This window comes from Dasypus novemcinctus, chromosome X (genome assembly GCF_030445035.2).
Source record: "Dasypus novemcinctus isolate mDasNov1 chromosome X, mDasNov1.1.hap2, whole genome shotgun sequence".
Classification (NCBI taxonomy): domain Eukaryota; kingdom Metazoa; phylum Chordata; class Mammalia; order Cingulata; family Dasypodidae; genus Dasypus; species Dasypus novemcinctus.
In genome coordinates, this window is record NC_080704.1 from 2792497 (window position 1) to 2815008 (window position 22512).

Sequence of the window (22512 nt, forward strand, 5' to 3'; positions counted from 1 at the left end):
GGCTCAGGACCCAGCTGGCACATGGACAGTCCAGAGATTCAAGTCTTTTGGGTATAAACCTACCAACTCCAGCACCAACTATACATTACCAACCCTTTTGCAGGCAGTTATCCATTACCCTGAGGACATGCTACATTAAAATAAAAATCACACTAAATCCATGCTATACTGTGTATTATTTAATAAATACATCACACCTGCACCAACATGTCCCTACAGGAATAATTTTTTCAACGCATAAAATAAAATTGCAAAGGAAATCAGTTCCATAGAGCGAAATACAGCTATAAAAATAAGGAAACACATATGATAAAAGACTATATGTATGTGCTTCTTTCTTAACACATTCAATGATAGCCCAATACCTGAAAAATATAGGAAAGTTAAATTTTATTTTTTAAAGCCATGTCAATGTGCAGACTGTTGTTATCTTGAATAAGAACATTAAACTGTGGTGTAGTCCTTAACAAGGCAGCATGCATAGCATGTTGGACACCTAATCAAGTTGATTTTTTTCAATTCAAGCTCACAGACCCCATGAAATCTTTCCATGGATCACTTGGGCATCCATGGTCCCCTGGTTAAGAGCCCCCGCTTTGGGAAGAATGCAACTCTGCACAGACCTTGGTTTTGGACTTGTGGCACCCAGATTGGCGAGACAATAAATTCTTCTAGATTCAAACCACCCAATTTGCAATACTTTGGCAGCCCAAAGAATTGTAGGTCAATGAGTAAGGGCGTGAACAAGCAGGTGGGTCAGAGACTGGAGACCCTCTGTCCCTCTCCCCGTCCTTCCTCTGACTGCCCTGCTGCCTTCACAGCTCGGCATGTGGGCAGGGGCTCTCCTGGCACCCGCAGAATGGGAAGGTGCCACAGCACGGCTGAAGCCACGGGTTCCACACGTTGCCTGGGCCTGAGAGCTGTTGGGGGACGGGGGTGAGGGTCTTTCGGTGCTCCCACATGGCCTCCTTGATGCGGCTGACCACGGAGTGAAACGAGGGCTCCAGGGCGGGGGACAGGGGCTTGGCCTCCGAGGGGTCAGTGGAGAGTTCGAAGAGCAATGGAGGATCATGGCGGACCACACCATTGTGGCACGGGCATAAGCCATCCTCCGTGTGGCAGCCCACGGAACCTTCTGGGAAGAAGGTGGGTGTCTCGAAGTGAGCCTTCCATAGCCGGCCACCTGGTGGAGAACGCAAGTAGCCTGTGAGATCCAACTTGGGATGAGGCAGGTGTGGAATTTTTGTGGGCATTCTCTCCCTGCTGCTGGGAAAACCACTCTTTGAATGGTAGATACAAGATGAGCTGCTGGGATCACCCCCAAATTCAAGCAAAGCCCCCTGTGGTGGATTGAGTCATGTATCCCAATAGAAAGACATGCTCTTAATCTCTCTTCTTTTTTTAGGAGGTCCTGGGGATTGAGCCCAAGACTTTGTCCATGGGATGTAGGCACTCAACCACTTAGCTCCATCTGCTCACTGATAAGGTTTTTTTCATTTGTTTTAAGGCAGTACCAGGGATCAAACCCAGGACCTTTTCCATGGGAAGCAGGTGTAATTACTTGAGCTACACCCACTCCGTTCACGCTCATAATCTTAATCCACATTCCTGTGATGTGACCCCATGGTAAACAGGACCTTGTGAAGATGCTATTATCAGTTGAGGTGTGGACTTGTTTGTGAATAGGTTCTTCTACAATCCCATTTAGGTAGAGCCCAGCTGAATCAGGGTGGACCTTAATCTTTATGACTTTTTTTAATAAACAGAAGAGATTAGGATCCATGAATCAGAGAAAACCACAGTGGAGGAAACCAAGGACATTGCCATGTGATGAAGGACTGCTGAGCACAGGAGAAAGCATGGCCTGGCTGACATCTTGGTTTTGGACTTTCAGCATCTGGGACAGTTTGAAATTCTTCTATGAATCCCCTCAAAAAGAGAGATCATGTTTTTGAATGAATCCTTTCCTGTGGGTGTGAGACCCTTTTGATTGGATTACATCAGTGAGGTGTGACTCAGGTTGAGTCTCTGTCTCTTCTTCTTGGGTCTGATATAAATGAAGACAGAGAGAGAGAGGCAGGGAAAAAGGAAATTGCCATATTTTTTTTTCTTTCCATGAAACAGAAAGACCTCCAGGCTCACCCACAGCTGAGTTCAACGAGAAAATCTCCAGGAGGCTCAAGGAGCTGATGTCCAGGAAGAGATAAGCCTGAGAGATTGCAACTGAATTTGGGAAGAAAGTAGAGCAGCAGAGGCTGAGAGAGGAGGCCTGATAAAAGACAAACCCTATGTCTGGTTGCCCTGAGCTGAGCTCCAGGAGATGGTCGATTCTGGAGGAAAAGGCAGAGACCTCAGCAGAGATCAGCCGCCATCTTGCTTTGCCACGTGGCAGCTGACTTTGGTGGGAAATCATCTCTGATAGTGCCTTGATGTGGACATTTCACAGACTCGGAACTGTGTAAGATTTTACCCCCGATAAATCCCTGCTTTAAAAGCCAACACATTTCTGGCACTTTGCATTGGCAGCCCTGTAGCAAACTAAGCCAATAAATGCTGTTGTTTAAACCAGTCCATTGGGTGCTATTTGTCATAGCAGCTGGGCAGACTAAGGCACACTTTTGCCTTATCTCCTGGTCAAGACCAGCCTAAATGCCTCCCTGCAGCCTGGGATCCCCAGTGGTCCCTTCTGGGTCTCCCACCTAAGCCTGCTCTGGACCCATCACTGCATGATGCCAGGCAACATGGAGAACACTCTGTGGCCTTGCTCACGGCGCTTACCACGACCTCTGTGCTATTCCACATAATAAGTACAGTCAACCCTCATTAATCACAGAGTCTGTATTTGCAAATTTGCCCACTTGATAAAACTTGTTGGTAACCCCAGAATCAGTACTCGTGCCCTTTTGTGGTTATTTATGGACATGTGCAAATCTCCCGATGTGCACGTTCCCAGGTGAGGCCAAACAAGGGGATGTCATTCAGCTCTCAGGTCATAAACAAGCGAAATTTCATGGTTCAACTCAGTGCTGCATTTTTCACATTTTTATGCTTTTGTGGGTGATTTTGCTGTTTATAAAGACCCTGAGTGTAGTGCCAAAGTAGTGTCTAGTGTTCCCAAGAGGGAGAAGTCTGTGAAGCACTGTTGACCATGAATTCAAAGTCAACGGATCGGCAATATATATTAAATCAGATTAAATATGTCAGACACAGATTTAACATAAATTAAACCAGGTGTGTTTAAACAGAAACACAGACAAAACAAGCTTATGGATTGACTGGTTGACGAAAATGTAACTGAGGTTTCAGGAACCTCTCCCTGACTTCCCGTGGAAGCAATTTTTGGGGTTCGCTAATTCAGCATTCATGGAGACGTAACAGAGCATAACTACTGCCAAGAATGAGAATTGACTATCCAAAAAGCATCTTGGGAATTACACTGCCTCAGGAAGGTGTTGGTAGTTGAAAAACGATCAGTTGCCTGCATTTGATAAATGAATTGGATCTCTCATTACCTTGAAATCGTCTCATTTCTGAGTGAGGGAGCTGCTCATCCAAGAGCTACGAATAATGTCCCCAAGTCCAAACGCTGGCTCCTGCTAGTGCCTCCCCAGTCCCTGCTGGCTTTGTTGTCCTCTAGGAATCTGAGCAGCATCTACTATGGCTTTCTCTGTTGTGAGGAGGGTATGTCCAGCAGGCTTTCCCAGGACCCATCCCTCTGATAGCAATTCCTGCTCTGAAACACAAGCCCATGCTCATGCATCTCCACCAGGGCAGCGTCAGGGCCGAGCCCATGCCCTGTTTTGACGCCGTCCCCATGAGGCAGCAATGCATGGCCGTCGACTAAATTCAGGGTAAATGCAATGTCTCAGTTATCTGGAATCCATCTCCCACCAACCTCACTTATCCAGAATATTAAAAAGACACACAGGACGTTTTGACTGCTCGGGATGGAGGTGGTGAATCAACCATAGGTGAGCCTCCACTCCCCCACCACCCCCCCCCCAGCTTTCCTTAGAGCCTACTAACCCAGGTAAATGTGATGCCTCCATTATCTGGAATCTGGCTCCTACCAAACTTGCTTATCCAGAATATCAAAAATAAATACAGAAAGAGTCTTGACTGCTCAGAATGAAGGTGGTGAATCAACCACAGGTGAGCCCCCCCTGCCTTTCTCAGAACCTACTAACTTGGGTAAACATGATGCTTCAGTTATCTGGAATCTAGCTCCCGTCCACCTCACTTATTTAGAATATTAAAATAAATACATGGGAAGTGGCGGTGGCTCAAGTGATAGAGCTTCTGCCTACCATATGGGAGGACCCGGGTTCAATCCCTGGGACCTCCTGGTGAAAAAGAAGAGAGAAATCATGCCCTCATGGCAAGCCAGTGCCCATGCAAATGAGTCACACAGCAAGACAATGATGCATCAAAAGAGAGACAAGGAGAGAGTCAAGGTGAAGCACAGCAGAAACCAGGAACTGCAGTGGTGCAATTGACCTCTTCACATCAGAGGTCTCCAGGATTGAATCCCGGTGGATCCTAGAGGAGAGAAGATGAGAAGAGAAGACAACACAGAGAGTAAAAACAGCAGGGTGGGAGGAAGAGAAGGGGGGGTTAATAAAATAAATAAATCTTTAAAAATAAGTAAATAAATACAGGAAGAGTTTTGACTGCTCAGAGTGGAGGTGGTGAATCAACCCCAGGACCTATTTCCTAGGGTAAATGTAACCTCTTGGTTGTCTGGAATCCAACAGTACAATATTGGGCAATTCTGATACACATTAACATATGAAAAACTCTACCATGGGCAGAACTGAAAATCCTCAAGGAGGAGAAAAACATGCCCAAAGGAAAACGGACATGTGGCAAGAACAGGCAGTTCACAAGAGAAGAATACAAATGGCCAAAAGTCATAGTAGTCATCACAAATGACATCTATTGAAATGTCATTTTTCCCCATTCTTTAGAAAATTGGTATATTAAAAGTTTGTAGTACCTCGAGGTAGGAAGGGCATGCAGAGGCAGCTCTAAGTTTCAACACTGTTAGAAGTATACACTGAGACTGATGCGTGCAAGGAGTGCCGTGCCACGCAGGAGTGTCCCCTGCATAGGGGAGCCACATATGCAAGGAGTGCGCCCCTTAAGGAGAGCCTCCCAGCACAAAAGAAAGTGCACCCTGCTCAAGAATGGCACTGCACACACGGAGAGCTGACACAACAAGATGATGCAACAAAAAGAAACATAGATTCCCGGTGCTGCTGATAAGGATAGAAGCGGTCACAGAAGAACACACAGCAAATGGACACAGAGAGCAGATAACTGAGGGTGGGGGGAGGGGAGAGAAATAAAAAATAAATATTTTTTTAAAATGTACCTACAAATTTGATGGTCCCTAAATATGTAAAACACAGAATTAGCTATGACCCACCCTCTTGGTTTTGGGTGTTTTTTTGTCAGACAGTAGAGAGACACACAGGTTTAGTGGGCTTATTAAATATCCCCAGTAGAAAATACTAGTCAGATCTTATTTTTTATTTAATTTATTTTTTTGTGGTACCAGGGCCAGGGATTGAACCTGGGTCCTTGTATGTGGGAAGTTCAACCACTGAGCCACATCAGTTCCCCATGTTAGTTTTTCCATATTTTGCTTGTTGTTTGGGTTTTCTTTTCTTACTTTTTTGTTTTTAGGAGGCACCAGGAACTGAACCCGGGACCTCCCATGTGGGAAGCACATGAGCTATACCTGTTCCCCAGATTTTATTTTTTTAAAGCTTTCCAAATGGTGCTTTAAAATGCATCAAAAGTGGAGAAAGGGGAGCAGGTATAGCTCAGTGGCTGAGAACCTGCTTCCCATATAAGAGGTCCTGGGTTCTATCCCAGGTACCTTCTTTAAAGAAAAAAAGTGGAAGAACACAGCTGCCCTATATCCTGATATTTCTGGAATATTCTAATTTGAAATACTGTCCCTTAAATCACTAGAATGGGCAGAGGGAACATCCCAGAATGTAAACCGTCTCTCCTAGTTAAGTCCACCACTGGCCCAAAGGCTTTCACAGGCTTGTCTTGATGTTGGATTCTGCAGATGGGGACCCACATGGAACCTGTGGGATCCCAAGGATCCCTCTGATCTTGCACCCTCTGCATTCCCATGGAAAAGTCACCAGATTGCACGGTCCAGGCCACTGCGTAGCCCACTCTCATCCTTCCCCGTTGAGGCTGGAGGCAGCTCTCCTGGCCAGGTGCTCATGGAGGTGAGAAGAAGAGGAGATGGGGACAAGAACAAACTCACCTTCTCGCTGGTACCAGCGAGCTGCATGCATCCGTGAGCCGCAATAGTGGAACAGAAACTCGTGTCCCGAGTGGGGCATGTCGCCCTGCAAGAGGGGCATCAGGTCCTGCCCATCGACCATCCTGGGGAGAGAGAGCAAAGGAGACTTCTGGTGATATGGGCTGGGCTAGTTGCTTGGATGCTGGAACAGCCTGGAGCTCAGTTGAACGTGTTGCCATCTCCACATGGAAATTCTTAATTATTTTCGAAGCAGGAGCTCTCTTCTAAAACCACTTCCATTCGATTCAAAATCCCTTCTCCCAGGCTCTCTAACTTGTTCCTTTTGCCCAGCAATCCCTGAGCCAATAGCACAATGGTAAATGGCTACATTTTCATAAACCTTCATTCTTCAGATTGTTGACTATTGACTCTTCTGCATGGATTTTAATATCCGCTTGTCAACATCTGCAATATACATATGTATATGAAGTCATTGAATGTGGATTAGAATTACATTGAATTTATAGGTGCATTTAGAATGAAATGTCAACTTTAGCATCCTGAGTTCTTCTATCGATGAACAGGGCACTCTCATTTATTTCTATGATAAAAGAAGCTTTAAAACTTCTCCTTCAAAGTTTTGCCTGTTGTTTGAGAACTTCATTCCTGGAACCTTAGAGTTTGTGTGTCTATTATGAATGGCATCAAGAGAGTTACAAGATTGATCATTTGGTCTTGCATATGAATGGCAATGACCTTTGTCTATTAATCTTGTATTCAATAACCTTGCTAAATTCTCATGGTAGTTTTCATATTTTGTCTGTAGATTCTCTAGGATTTTTATGTAGACATATCACATCACTTCTGAGTCCTATTCTGTTTTCTCCAATTCCTTTCCAGTCCTTACAACTTTTCTTTTCTTATGTTGTTTTAGCAAGAACCTCTAGTACCATATTCTACAGTGGCTGAGAAAGGATATCACGTCCTCATTTTTGACTTTAGAAGGAACTCTGTTCATAGTCTACCCGTATTTTAAATTATGCTCTTCCACTCTATTGGAGGAAGAGGGTTTTTAAAATGTTCTAATGTATGTTTTTTTCCCCACTTACCTGTGAAAAAAGGAAAGGACAATGCTCCGTTATTAGGGGCCTGGCAGCCTTATCAAAGGCGTACCTGTCCTGGGGCACCTGGCCGCCTCCCAGATGGACCACAGTTGGGAAAACATCCATCAGGCTTGTGGGCTTGTCAATCACTCGGCCGGCAGGTAGCACCCCAGGCCACTGGAATATTCCTGGGACACGGATCCCTCCTTCCCAGCCACCCATGCCTTTGCCACCTACAAGTAAAAACAGGCATGAGAGAAAATAACGTAAGTCAGTTTTCTAATGTGTTGTCACAGGATATTTAAGTTGCAATAAATCTTAATGATCACCTAATGATGTAACATTAGTATTAGAGGTATTAGATTAGTATTAGAGGTTTAAAGAAGAAACCATAGTTGGCAGAAAACAAAACAGGAAATCACAGTTTAAATTCAAAAGTGGATTTAAAAATTTTGCACCTCTCCAAATAGGATCTCCATGCTAGGACATTATAGTTCAGAGTTTCCCACCTGAGGACGATTGACACTTGGGTTGAGTTGTTATGGGTGATGAGACTGTCCCAGGCATTGTAGGGGATTGAGGAGCATCCCTGGGTTCCTTGCATTACATATCAGAGGCACCACCTTCCTAGTTGTGACCCCAAAAGTGTTTTCAAATATTGCCTAGAGTGCTATGGGGGGTGAAATCACCTCCAATTGCAGATCACTGCCAAAGGTAGATGACAGATGATTGATAGATGAATGGATGGATAGTTAGATGGATGGATAGTTACACTGATAGATAGGTAGATTGATAGATAAATAGGTAGGTAGGTAGGTAGGTAGATGACTGGCTGGCTAGGTAGATAGATGGACAGACAGATAGATGATAGATACATAGATAGATGATGGATAGATAGATGACAAATAGATATAGATAGATAGATGATAGAGAGATAGATGATGGATAGAAGATAGATAAATAATAGATGATAGATAGATGATTGATAAATATATAGATAGAGATAGATACATAGAGAGATGTCAGATAGATGATAGATAATAGAGGTAGACAGGTAGATAGAGGATAGGTGATAGATAGGATAGGTAGATGACAGATGATAGATAGATAGATGATAGATAGATGATAGATACCTAGCTAGATGATGGATAAATGGTAGATATAGATGATAGATGACAGAGAGATAGGTGATGGATAGAAGATAGATAATAGATGATAGATGATTGATAAATAAATAGATAAGAGACAGATATATAGATAGATGATAGATAATAGAGGTAGATAGGTAGATAGAGGATAGATAGATTATAGATAGGATAGGTAGATGACAGATAGACGATAGATAGATAGATAGATAGATAGATAGATAGATAGATAGATAGTCTCATTCTAAACTTCAACACCACTGACATTTGGGGCTGGGTTGTACTTTGTCCTCGGGGTTGTCCTGGCACTGTAGGATGTTGACTAGGGCCTGTGGCCTCCAGTCACATGTCACATGAGCACCCCTACATGTGACAACTGAAAATGCCTCCAGACATCCCAGTGTCCTCTGGGGGGTGGGAAGCAGAATTCCCTGCTCTATGTTCTTCTCTCTGTGTGAAAATCCCAGCAAACCCTTCAGGATTGGGAGGAAGCACGTACGCTACGCATGTGGACAGATGGCAGCCTTGGTTTCCTTCACTTACAACATCCAGGTGTTTCCCATCCAGTTTGCTTCTTCCTTCTTCCTGCAACAGCCCAGTGCTTAGCACACCAAATCTGCTAGAAAAGATAGTTTCTTCATCTTCATCCATGTTCCTTGGGTGTGGACCCATTTGTTAAAAATAGGATGTTTCAACCTGCTGATGTGAGTCTCGGTGAGGACTTATTTGTAGGGTCTCGGAAGGTCCTATTTATAGGTGGCCAACTGCACCAGGGTGGGTCTTAACCCAGGTTATTGTACTCATTATAAAGAGAACCTCGAAGTTACAGAAACCAGAAAGGAGAGGGTCACCATGTGATGGGAGGCAAGGAGCCCCAGGGATGGTGGCAGCCTTCACCAGAAAGCTACAGATTTTAGGAGGAAGCAAGTCTTGCTGAGACCTTGAGTTTGGGCCTCTAGTCTCAAAACTGTGAGCTGGCGAGTTCCTGTGGTTTACCTAAAACTAGCTTGTGGTATCTGCAATAGCAGCTGAGCCAACTAAGATAGTGGGCTACAGGTTGAAAAGGTGGTGCCACCAGCAGGCAACCAATCATCTCCTCTGGCTTCTCCTCCTCATGTAGCTGCTGGGAAGGTTGGAGAGAGTAAGGTGACGTCTCTCCATCCTAGGAGAGTCAAGGATGGAGTGATAGAGGGACAATAGGACCCTCAAGGGATGCCCTGAACTGCCCCCTCCTTGTTGGCCCAGAGGGGGGTTCTCTCTGAGGATTGCTTGGCCAGGAACACTGCTCAAAGCTTAGAAAAAAGAGAGTTAAGGAAACATCTCAAAGTAAAAGGAAAATATCCCAGAAATCTAAAATTTAAACAGTCACAAGCCAAGAATCAACCATATCCAAGGACACCATTTTCAAGGTATGAACTCTCTGGCTAAATTCTGCAAGTGTCCTTTGAAACACAAGAAATTAGATCAGCGAGCCCCTGGGGTTCTCCTTGCCTTCGTTAGTACTCAAGTTCTGAAGGGGTTGGGGCCCTGAGTCACTCTGTCTTCTCCTTGTCAGGTGTAAGAATGGATAAGGAGATGGAGCCAAGTAAAGGCCCAGTTTGGGGACAATAGATGTTCATCCTGATCAGTCTAGCTCCCCGTGATGAAAGAGAGAGCTTTCAGATACTTGACTTCACTTGTCTCCTTCAAGTTGAGTAAACTGTCCAAACACCCAAGTAGGTTTACTAACTATATGAAACGTGAATGCAGATGCCCCTTTTAGGACATCTGAGACCTTTTTATTGGGTTACTATTAATAATAAAACATCAGGAACCTTCCATCTCTCCGCTTTGCAGATTTGCATGGTCACAGTCCTTTTGTTTCTTTTTTATTTCCTACTGTTAAACACGGCTTTCCAGAACAATACAGCTTGTATCATTATAAAACAGAGACATTTATTGAAGTCTGAATTCAGTTTTAAGATTTTAGGAGTTCTGGATGTCTTAGATTTTGAAATTTTGTTAAAAGCAAATCTAGATGTTTTCATGTGTTTGCCCTTTATATCCAGAAGCAGCCTGAGGCATTTGCATTTTGGTAAGTGTGCAAATGTTTCCAGCTCATGGTTTGCTGGCATGATGGGTACTGCTACCTTGGCTTGGTCAGGACTCTGCACCATAGAATTTGTGTTTTCTCTCTTCTTCCATTCAATGAGCTTCTTTCAAGAGTCCTCTTGGAGGCTAAATTTTGGCACTCTAATAACAGAGGCATCTGAATACCTGGGTATTTGTAGAGTTGCTATTAATGTTCTAGATCAACTTGTTCTCCTTTTGTGTACTCATAGCACTGTGGGTTTTTTGAAAAATATTCATACTATCTACTCCAGACGTTTTCCTCCAAAGAACGTCCTCAGGAATTTAACAAGCTGGTGGTATAATCTCTTGGGTGATAGGAAAGCCACAGACCCTGGCAGCAGTCCCTCCTCCATTCAGAGTGGGACCGATCTTCCCTCTTTGTGTGTCTATCTGTCTCTGTGTCCAAATTTCCCTCTTCTTTTAAGGACTCAAGTCTTTGGATTTAGAGCCCACCCTAATCAACTTCGGCCACATCTTAACTCGATTACAGTGTCAAAGACCCTATTTCCAGATGAGGTCACAGTCACAGGTATTCAGTGGTTGGACTTTGGCATGTCTTTTTGGGTACACAGTTCAGCTCACAGTTTCCTCCCCAAAGCTTGGAGCTTCATTTAACATGTGTGGAGCACACACCATGCCTTTTGGGTACACAGTTCAGCTCACAGTTTCCTCTCCAAGACTTGAGCTGCTTTTTTTTTTTTGTCATTTTTTTTTTACTGTTACATTAAAAAAATATGAGGTCCCCATATTGCCCCCACCCCCCTCACCCCACTCCTGCATTACCGTCCTACCAGCATGAGACATGACTCCCAGGCATGAGCCTCCCTGGTGCCGAGGGATTACTACCAAGTACCAGCTGATGATGTAACTAGAAAATGACCATGAATAAAAGGGTCAACTCACACCAGCAGAATATCTCAGCCTACATATAATATCAGGTGTCAAAAATGCTTTTTGACCTTGAGCTTCATTTAATATGTGTTGATCACATGATTATCTGCACTGGTTCATGAGCAGCACAGGGAGGGGAGGACACATTAGTCTCTTTGAAATCCCTCTTCCCCAAATTCCTCAACCATCACTCATATGATACAGCCAAAAAATCCAGGTCTGAGGATGAAGTCTAATTTTTAATATCTCTCTTAAAATGTGACACAGAGAAATGAATGCAACTGATAACCAGCTAAAAATAGAATCTAATTTATGCTTCCTAGTCTTAGGATTGCTTAAAAATATTTATCCTTGAAAATATTGAATAGATGTGCTAAAATTGTGTTTATTTAAATATTGGTTAATGTGAAGACAAGTATCTCCTAATCTATTAAAATGATAAGAAATATATACAAGTATATAAGCATATAATCCTATGCATAGAATACCCAGTATTACACACACACACACATATATATGTACGTATATATATAAAAAATTCTATGCATAGAGTATCCCAGGCAATTTTCTTTTAAAACCACAAAAGGTTCTGGAACTATGAACACTAGGAACCTCAAATATAAGAGGAGCAATGTAAGGTATAAAATATTGTGTGATGGTCTGCAAGGCTGCATAAGAAACAAGTATTATCTGCAATGTCCTTATGCCCAGGAAGTCACATTACTTCCCATTGTCCATCCCAAAAGGACACAGGAAAGAGAGTTTTCAGCAAAAGCAGATGAGAAAGGTTTTAGAAGCATGAAAGAGAGAGATGGGAGATGTTAGGTGGAAAACTGGGTGATTCCATAGAAGTCTGCCTTGTCTAATGTGATACCATGTGCCCATCCTCCACCAGTTTCAGGAGATGGGAACAATCCTTGCCTGGAGAAACTAAAGCCACTGACTTAAAAGGCAGAATAGAAATAACCAGAGAGAAGGGTAAAGCTTTAAAAATTCAATTATTATATTGGAAGAGATGAGAACATGATTCTGTGAAAAGTGATGTCTGATCAGGGGGAAAATTATATTGGGAAGTAATATTCAAGGCATCTAGAAATTATGAGACAGCTTAGTTGGGGGAATTGAGGATAAGATCTACATTCTTCTCCTCTTCTGAAAATCAGATCATTTGCTCAAACCCAGGAGGCTATTAATCTTCTTAGGTTACATTACGTATTTAAACTAAAAAATGTATTTCTGTGGCAAATAGTCCCAAAAGATTTTTCATTAAAGCACTGTGGAATTTCCCCACCTTTGTAGATTCCATTCCAGCCCCCAAGAGGTGTGTCTTCTATATGAACCTCCAGGAAGCCTCCATGATCCGAGGCAAAATACACAAGTGTGTCGTTGGTCAAGCCTTCCTTGTCAAGGGTTTCAAGAACTTGACCTGTAGAAGGAAATCAAAGGATAAAGTGAGCCAAAGGGCCAAGGTGGTCAATTGTTGGACTGCATTGTGCAATAGCATTCCTTCATAACTTGGTTTATGTGCCTGTACATTGTTGAACATTGCATTCAATAAACGGGACTGGACATGAGATTTGTTGACCTGCTGTCTTCCAGGCTAATCACCTAAGGAAGCTGTTTGTTAGTGTCAGTCTAACCATTTAGAATGTGGAGTTGGATGGATGTCACTGAAGGGGCATGTTGAGTTGGGGGCATTGGGGGGAACTCACCCACCATCCAGTCCATCTCCTCCACGTTATCTCCATATAAGCCATGTCGGCTTCTCCCAAGAAAGTGGTTGGTTGTTGGAAGAGGTGTGTGGACTTGCAAAAGTGAAAGGAAGAGGAGGAAAGGTCTCTGTTTGTTTCTGAAAGAAACAACATCCAGACATAAGATCATTAGGCATTCTAGTTTAAAAAGTGGTCAAAATATGTTTAGACAGTTGGAAACCACTTTCTTTAAAAGAACTTCAGCTAGAATAGAGATATTCTCAAGTAAGACACTTCAGTTCTTGGAAAAGTCTTCAGATCCAGTGATAATAGGTCAACTCTAATTGCAGAACCTTCTTCTCTGTGTGTGTGAATGGATGGATTCCTATAGTTGGATTACTCAACTGGACTCAGAGATAGCGTTTATAAGTTTAATACATGAAGAGTTATAAACTATACATTCTCCTGGCATTTAATTAGTTCAATACTCTTAAAACCCACTTCTTGGGCTTGTGTCCTTATGTTTCCAATAGCTTCTTGACATGATGATCTGAAGTTAGAAGCAACTTACAAAGAATGATATCAATAGAGCCAGCAGAACTAATCATAAGTTGAGGGAATTGAGAGGTTTTTTTCCCCAATAAGGACATATAAGATAGCAGGAGGTATCTGTTTGTGGAAATACACCAGAAGGGATAAAAAAATGCTGTGTGAGGAGGGAATTATTTTATTAAATTATACCTGAACGTTTTCTCATGTGATGTAAGCACAAGATAAGTGATCATTAAAGAAAATCCAACATGTATGCAGATTATTTCTACAGTAAAACGTACTCAGTTTAAACATACTTATTTGTATTTCAGATTCAAAGTATATAAGCAAATTATGATCAGAAATGACAGAATTACCAAGCATACTAAAGAATCAATAATGATTTTAACACTTTAAAATTAACCTTTAGAATAGGTAAGTATATTTATATGTAATTATTTATTTGCAAATAAAATATCTCTTGAAATATTCTCATAGACCTGATCAAGGGATTGCCTTTGGAGAGGAGAATGTGTGGCTGGGGTCTGAGGAGGGAGATATTTGACTGTGCTTATTTCTAGACCTCTCAATTTTGAGGCATATAGAATATACCATTCCTCTTTAAGAAATAAATACAAAATTTTACCAGTAAAAATAATTTAGAAGAGCATTTCTGAGTATCCTCTTGGTAGAAACATTCTGTATCATTTTAAAATGAAACTATCTACCTATTACACCTGCACCTCCAGGCAATATGATGTACACTTGAACGCAATCCTTATTTTCTTAAAAATCATTTTCCAAATACAAGGTGGATGTTTTCAAATAACATGCCATTATATTTTGTGATTTTCTTAAGAAAAAAAAAAAAACATGATTAATTGGTGGAAAATAACCGATCCAAAAAGTATTTGTCTGGACTCCCATGAAACCTGGATGATCAGAATGTTCATAGGTTTTCTTCAGTCAATTTCCAGAGACCAGGAGGACAGAGAATAAATACAGGTGAGATTTAGCTGTTTTGGAGATCATGCAAAGAGTTACAATCAGAAAGAAAATTGTTCACTTTAGAAGAAAAGAAATGAAATATTACAAGGGTCAACTGTTATACACTCAGCAGCATCCTCTTTTCCACCTAAATCCTGAATCCTTGAGAAATAATATAAGTAAGGTAGATGGAAGGTGAAACGTCATTTACATACTGATATAAGCTAGATTGAGGGTATAGCCTAGTTGAGGGCTGAAAATGAGCCTCCTACCTGAACATCAAGACTAGGCAAATTTATGCACCAACTTACAGAAAGTTGGACTCTGGCAATGGGAAGAAGCTTGATTGCTAAATGTGTAGTAGGGAAAACGTATATCTATAGGAAGCCTGGTTTCTAAAGTGGAAGGGGTTGTGAGCCAAGCAGGTGCAGCTAATTCTTCTCAATTTTGTCAATCAAAGAGGAGACTTCATTCTCCCTGGAGTGAGTATAAGGTAGAGAGATGAGGGATTGCATTAACTGAGCTTCTTTCCGATGGAAAGAAACATGAGGAATTGAGGGGAAAACTTTTTCCCAACATTCTCACCCTTCTAGGACCTCCCTCTCTCATAGGATGTCTTGAGAAGGCATATGGGAAATCTTCTGTAAATGTCCAGGTGTTTATAAAGAAGGTCTGTCACCACCGTGGCAAAAAATTTATTTTTCTAAATTCTCTGAAATTAGGGTGTAACTTAAATCGATGGCGTTTTAATGGCTGTCACGTGGAACACACTCATGATAAGTTGGGGTTGCCTGAGTCCAAAACAAAATGGAAACCAATACTTTATGGCCTGGTATCTGTAAGCTCCTATCCCAAATAAATACCCTTTATAAAAGCCAAAAAAAAAAAAAAAAAAAAGAAGGGAAAATATTCTCCCTTGCGTTCCCACTTAATAAATGGAATTCTTGTTGTCGGTCACTACCTTTCAATGAATGAGAGTGCCTCCCTCAACAGGAGAGACGTCGTTCTCTCTAACGCCATTGACTGCTCGCGGACTTCGTGATTTCTCATCAACATGCAGTTCCAGTGCCTCACGAATCCGTAGCTGGAGTACCAGGAGAGGAAAAAGACGAGCAGGAGAACGGCCAAGCCGCCGATAGCTTTCCACGGGATGGGGAGGGAGTGAGCGAGCTTGCCAAGAGCCAGGAGGAGCACCAGAAGGGTTAGCACGCACGTGTAAAACCAGTTCTCAGCTCTCACGGCTTGGCCTAGTTCACTGTGTTGACCTCCACACTCCAGCATCAGTGTAAGAGGCATGCCGTAAAAATAGTCGAATCCGTGGCGGAGAGGGTGATGGCAGTGGTCATCGCGGGTTTCACAGCTCACGCCCAAATGCCACTTCCCTGGGCCCAGAAGGAACAGTTTAAGATGACCAGACATTGAAAGGCGTTTGTCCAATGGTTAAATCGAGACAATCCTTTGCTACATTGGAAACCATCGTAGGACGTTGGAGAAGTCCCATTTCTGACAAGGTTCTCCAGTTTTGTTCCATGGCTTGCAGAAGCCTTACTTATGGTGATCCTGGACCTCTATGCACTAAGAGAGCAAACTGAGGAGAGAGATGTGCACCCTGAGATGCTTTGGGGGAAACGCTCATGTGTTAGGGTTCAATATAAAAACATGAAGCTTCTTATTCTACTCACTTGACTCTACGTGAAATACGTTCATCTTGGACAAGAGTTCTACACAGATTCTCACATAAACTTGCAACTGACTCAGGGTCTGATTTGTATTATAAGAACATTCTGGATTCAGTGTGCTGGTTTCCATTTGTGTAGCACATGATCATTTTATGGTAAGCCGTTATTGCACCTGCACGTTCTAACACCTCTCTCAGATGGATGACAACGGTTGCCTCCCTTTACAGAGGAAGAACCTGAGGGTCTGAGAGGCCACCAGTCCAGAAATGGAAGCTGGTTTTCTAACATCATGCCTTGAGCTCAGAGGCTTCTGTAGAATTAAACGCCTGTGTTTTCCTTTTCCTTAAGGATGCTACAATGGATTTATTACGTCTAGTGGAAACCATTCAAAATTCCCCGACAACTGTACCTACTTTTGGGGACATCCTGATATTCAGTTTCTCCCTCTCAGAATTGGAATTGATTTAACCTGTAGAAGACCTATATCTTGGAAATGATTTATGTCTGGTAGGAAAGATACCCACAAGGCTATGGTTTTTATCATCTGTAGAACATTAACCAGTTTTGTATCTAACTTTGCAATCTCCTATGAACATTCTTTCTCTCCATAGATTATATATTCTCTAATTGCTACCAAATTCCTTTTCAGCTCTATGGAATTCTATACTCTCCTTAACTCTTTCTTTTTGTTGCTAGATTTACCATCCTGCTGGCTCTTCTTTGTAAAACATGTAAAAAGTTTTCAACTTTGAAATTCATAGTATGCTGGCTTTCCGTTTCAAAAGCAGCTGTTTTATACCACACGCTCATTACCTCTAATTGGTATCACTTCTACAACTCCCTCACTATATCAGGAAACTTCTCTACCTCCAAGGTATCACAGTAATCTTATCTCCTTCCAGCTTCAAAAGCACCCAATGACTTCCTAATTTAAACCAGAGCTTGTTAGCTTGGAAACCAAGATTCCTTTTAATTACTACCCCTCTCCTTCCAATTTCACATCTTACAGTTTCCATAAAAAGCTGCTCTTTCTGAGCTCTCCTGAATCTGGAAAGCTTCTCATCTACTCATACTGTTTCCTCTACTTTCAAGGGTATTCCACCTCATCCTATCTCAATCCCATGTCCTTTAATCCTTAATGCTCTTAGATGCAGTCCCTCAACAAAACTTCCCAATTTCTGCTGTATTTTAAACTGCACCATCATAGCCTCAGTACTTTCTCATCTATGTCATTTCTTTTGAACCTGAAGCTTTTAAGAGCAGAAGATATTTCTCCCATATTTTTTTTACTCTTCATAAATCCATTTTAGTCCTGGAAACATATTAGGTAACCTGGTGATACCAAAGAAATAGTTTCAAGCTTCATAAATCAAAAGGATGGGGTATTAGATCAGTATATTTCTAGTGGAGATAGAAACTTTGGGGACTTTCTTTTTCACTGCTCAGTAGGACTTTTTCTGTTGAAAGTCCATAGTGTTACACTTGTTATAGTTGGATAATTCCATTTCAAATATCTAGAACACCAAGACAACCAGTGATTTTGATGAAACACCAGTGTAGATCCAAAAGTTTCATATCATTTCAAAAGTTTTGTCCTTTAGATTTACATCCAAGGCTTAATTAAACTAGCGCAGTTGCAAATACTGATACATAAACACACCAGGTCAAAATTCAGGCGAGGTCTGCCTGAAGAGATCCATTGAGACCAATTTCTCTTTATTTAGAATGCATTTACCCACTCTTGATATAACTTCCAGAAGTGTCTAAATGCTCTATGGTATCACTTGCCCTCACCGTGTTCAAGTAGCGATTTGGTAATAATTCCCTTTGCTAGTCTATATTTGAAATGTGATGGCAAAGAGCAACTACAAGAGCATTTTGGCTCTCGCAGTGGAGTACCTACCCACCAGACCCGTGGCATAGCCTCGTTGCTGCAGTATCTTGGCGAACGTGGTTTCATTGGGAGGGAGCCCCCCAGAGGCAGCTGTCCAACGTAAAACTCGGGCTTCACTTTCTGAGGCCATCCCTGAATTTGGGGACAAAGGTAGACAACGGAAAGTGAAGGCATCGTGCTTCAGCTCCCTTCCTTTAAATTTCCAGCCTTTGGCATAAAGACCGATGACTCTAGATATCTTTTTTGTTTATTATATTATGATCACGGAGCCTTGTCCAGTGATCTACACCAGAATGTTAATTGTCGTTCTCAGTGATGGGTTTTGGAGCCAGGAGAATTGAGGGGTGTCCGTTGTCTCTGCCTGCCCAGAAGGCAGTTCCCCTTTCCATGCAATGGCACCTGGTTTCTTTGGAAGCTCACGGCTCCCACTGTAGGCTCACGTGGTTTGGGTGAAACTGAGCCATGGTCACTGAGTAGGGGATTTGAGGCCACAGAGAATGGCTGAGGGAATGCAGGCACTCAAGTTTATTCTAAGGGACTTGATCCTGTGACGTTGAAGTAGCTAAGCATGCCTTTCCTCCATGACTTTGAAGTGGGCAGATAAAGAACCCTGTCTTGGCTGGTGACCATATCTGGCCACCTTGAGGGAAGGGCTTTCCCTAGGAAAAAAGCCAACCCAACACAGACCAGAGTTAAGAGGTGGGGAGATCCTTGAATCCCTGGTAATCCAGGCTAGAAATGTGCCCAAGAGTTTTAGTTGCACTGACTCACAGCTACCTGCACCCAATAGCTACCTGTATCCAAACCCCCATTTCCTTTCATGTGTTTAACATACTCTGTAGGCTGGATAATGGTACGCCAAAGAAGACAACATCCGTATCTCAATAATCTGCTTGTATGCTGCTTTGTGTGGCAAAAGGGACTTTGCAGATGTGATTAAGTTAAAGGGCCTTGAGATGGGAGATTAGCCTGGATGGGTGGGATGAATGAATTCACAAGCATCCTTATAAGACAGGCAGGGGGGTCATTTATAGAGAAAGAGATGTGGAAATGGAGGCAGAGGAGAGAGAGTTGAAGATGTTATGCTTCTGGCAGAGGAAGGGTCTGTGAACCAAGGAATGCAGGTAGCCTCTAGAAGCTGGAAAAGGCAAGAAAACGGACGCTCCCCTGAAACCCCCAGAAAGGAACATGATTCTGTCAACACCTCGATTTTATGCTTCTGCCTTTCTTCCGAAAATAAGAAAATAAAGAAGAAGAAAAAACCCCACTAAGTTAGCAGCATTTGTTACAGCAGCTATAGGGAACTAATACAGACAATTTGTCTCGAGTTTTCTGTTGCTTGCAGCTTTAAAATCCTAACACAGACAGCAAACTGTGAAGGGGAAGAATGGGACAGACCGCAGTGTGTGATGGGCTGTGCTAACAAAATGAAGAAACATGTTACATTTAGTCAACCTGTGACTCTCTTACAAGACAGTTGGAAGAGAAATCCATGAAATGGAAATCAATTGCCAAGTGCAGTGTAACGCGCAGACTGTGGGACCTGTCCATTTGTTGGTAGAAAAATGGAGTGAATGATCTTTGCTTGAACACGGTTAGTGTTTAACTCAGCTGCTGTGTTGGAGATTTGGGCCTGAAGGGTATCGGGAACGAAAGAAAGAGAAAAGGGAGAGTGAAAGAGAAAGAAGGAAAGAAAGAAAGAACGAGAGAGCTGGGATCAGGGCATCTGTGAGTAGAGACTCATCAGACAACTTTATTGTTTACAAGGGGCTCTCTATATACCCCAGTCTATGTGAGAACAAGCAGCAACACATAGTTAACTATCAGCATTACTCATAGTCTAAGGAATTCAAAAAAATCTTATCTCAAGGTACAAAGTCTAAGTGTTCTATTTACTACAAAAGGTATGTGCTCATCTTTTCTTTCAGCCTTTAACAGCTTTATCCTGTTTGCCAGGAACTCTTAATTAACGCATTCCTTAGGTTGCAAGCATAGCCATGGAGACAACGCCTCTCCTTGTGAGGCTACGGTGCCTCAGTTTCCAACACTGCTGGGCTTTGCTAGCCCTGAATCCTTCTGCCCTCTATGCCTTGTTTCCTTTCTTCTTCTGATCTCCAGAATCTTGGCTAGAGACTCCACCACCTCCACTGCCTTCAACTGATTCCAAGGGGTCCCTTCCTTTTGCTCTCGGACCCTTTGAAGCACTGGCATGGATTCCTAATGTCTACTCAGAAAATATCCAAGTTTTCTGCCCAAAATGGGGGCTCTGTTCACCAGTCCCACCCTGAGATCCTGCTTCTTCTGAACCAACTTGTGTGGATGGCGATGGTCTGAGTAAAGAAGGAGAAACATCTACATTACCTGGAAGGCATATGGGGAGCCATCTTATTAGGATAAGATCAAATACTTAAAAACCTGATCGGATCGGGTATCTTCCCGTCAAGAAGGCAGCCCTGCTTGGGGTGCAGAGGGAAGCAGCCGCCAAGTGTTGGGTCAGACGGACGCCTTCCCGTGCAAGCCGATCAATATTGGGGGTCCTGAAATAAAGAGGTGACAGCGAATGAGAAACACAGTTGGATTCTGAAGGCAATGACCCACACGGCCAGGGGGCACCGTGGGGGGAAAGTAGATCTCCATGGCCAAGTACAGCCGAGCTCCCTGACATCCCGCTGAGGAGGGAAACAAGGGCCATCTTTATATCAGTTATTCTTACCAAACTGGCCACTCGGAAAGAGTTTTTCTCTGCTCAGACTTCCTTTCCCACTCAGTTTTAGTGTCTGTAGCCACCCACCTGCCTGGTGTTGGATTTCCAAACTTTACGATGCCTATGCAAAGAAAATTGGCTCCAAAGAGTAGATGTAAGACTTGCAAAAGATGCAGTTTCAGAGACATGGAAAGAATGTCTGAGAACCGCTCAGCTTTCGCCCGAAAGCAGCATTTGGTGATGAACAGAAATATGGATGCCTTTCAACAGGCAAACAATTGAAGAAGAAACTAGCCACAAAAATGTTGGCACCGTAGGGGCTTCAAAAAAGAACAAAGCCCAGTGGTTAGGGCGTCCGTCTACCACGTGGGAGGTCCGCGGTTCAAACCCCGGGCCTCCTTGACCCGTGTGGAGCTGGCCCATGCGCAGTGCTGATGCGCGCAAGGAGTGCCGTGCCACGCAGGGGTGTCCCCCGCGTAGGGGAGCCCCACGCGCAAGGAGTGCGCCCCGTAAGGAGAGCCGCCCAGCACGAAAGAAAGTGCAACCTGCCTAGGAACGGTGCCACACACACGGAGAGCTGACACAACAAGATGACACAACAAAAAAGAGACACAGATTCCCGTGCTGCTAATGACAACAAAAGCGGACAAAGAAAGAGGCAGCAAATAGACACAGAGAACAGACAACCAGGGTGGGGGTGGGGGAAGGGGAGAGAAATAAATAAATAAATCTTTAAAAAAAAAAGAGCAAAGCATTATGAAGTCCCTTGGAAAACTGATAGAATCTTACACATCTTTGCAAAATGACTTGCTTTAGGAACTTGCTGAAGCTTCAATCACGACGGGAAATATACCGTATTGAGTTTTTGTTGATGAACATATGCCTAAAATAGCAAACCTTGTTTAATCCTGGACTCATCGGAAGAATTTCCATATGATAACAATGACAAACTAAAGTTTGTTCGATGTAAGCCAAAACAGACTAATTTTCTGAGAAATAGTTTGCGTTTTTTAGAAAATTGGAGGATGAAGTTTGTTACGGACTTTTTTCAGCCTTTACTATCAAACATCTATTTCCTTTGGCGATGGATTACGTCCACTGTCCATTTTCGTATGAAGCGTAGTTTTCAGTCAAGGAGTACTTCCACAGGGAAGAAAGGAAGTCAGAGTTGAAATACCTGGTTTAAACACCTCCTTACACTCAGCAGAGTGAGTGGGCTAAGTTATTTGACAGTTAGTATGCATTTCTACAATGTATGGATACTACCGAGTACTTCTCAAAGTGGTTTGGATTTTTCAGATAATGGGTGTGAAGGCCACATGCAAAGGACCCAGCAAACAACAGTTGAATATAAATTTGAAAAAAAAAAAAACAATTAAAAAACAATTTCCAACCAGAATGGACAAGTCATTCACGTGGAATGTTGACCTTACCCTCTTGGGTAGTTGTGTAGCATTTCTGGTTTGTCCCATGGAGAGCAGAGTGGACAGGTAGTTTTCCACTCTTC

At 42.8% G+C, this 22512-nt stretch overlaps 1 protein-coding gene across 2 annotated transcripts in view; it reads right to left on the minus strand.

Annotated features, from left to right (window-relative positions):
- Window positions 1-166: 166 nt before the first annotated feature.
- LOC101433208 (arylsulfatase H-like) overlaps window positions 167-22512 on the minus strand; it is a 32003-nt gene continuing 9657 nt past the window's right edge. For both annotated transcript variants that reach the window (XM_058290912.1, XM_071213201.1), the window contains 8 exons: window positions 20717-20838; window positions 18311-18433; window positions 15690-16110; window positions 13232-13368; window positions 12811-12945; window positions 7442-7604; window positions 6290-6411; window positions 167-1183 (listed from right to left, as the gene is read on the minus strand). In XM_058290912.1, coding sequence (XP_058146895.1) covers window positions 816-1183; window positions 6290-6411; window positions 7442-7604; window positions 12811-12945; window positions 13232-13368; window positions 15690-16110; window positions 18311-18433; window positions 20717-20838 — 1591 coding nt within the window. In that variant the 3' untranslated portion in view covers window positions 167-815. The remainder of the gene's footprint in view (window positions 1184-6289; window positions 6412-7441; window positions 7605-12810; window positions 12946-13231; window positions 13369-15689; window positions 16111-18310; window positions 18434-20716; window positions 20839-22512) is intronic.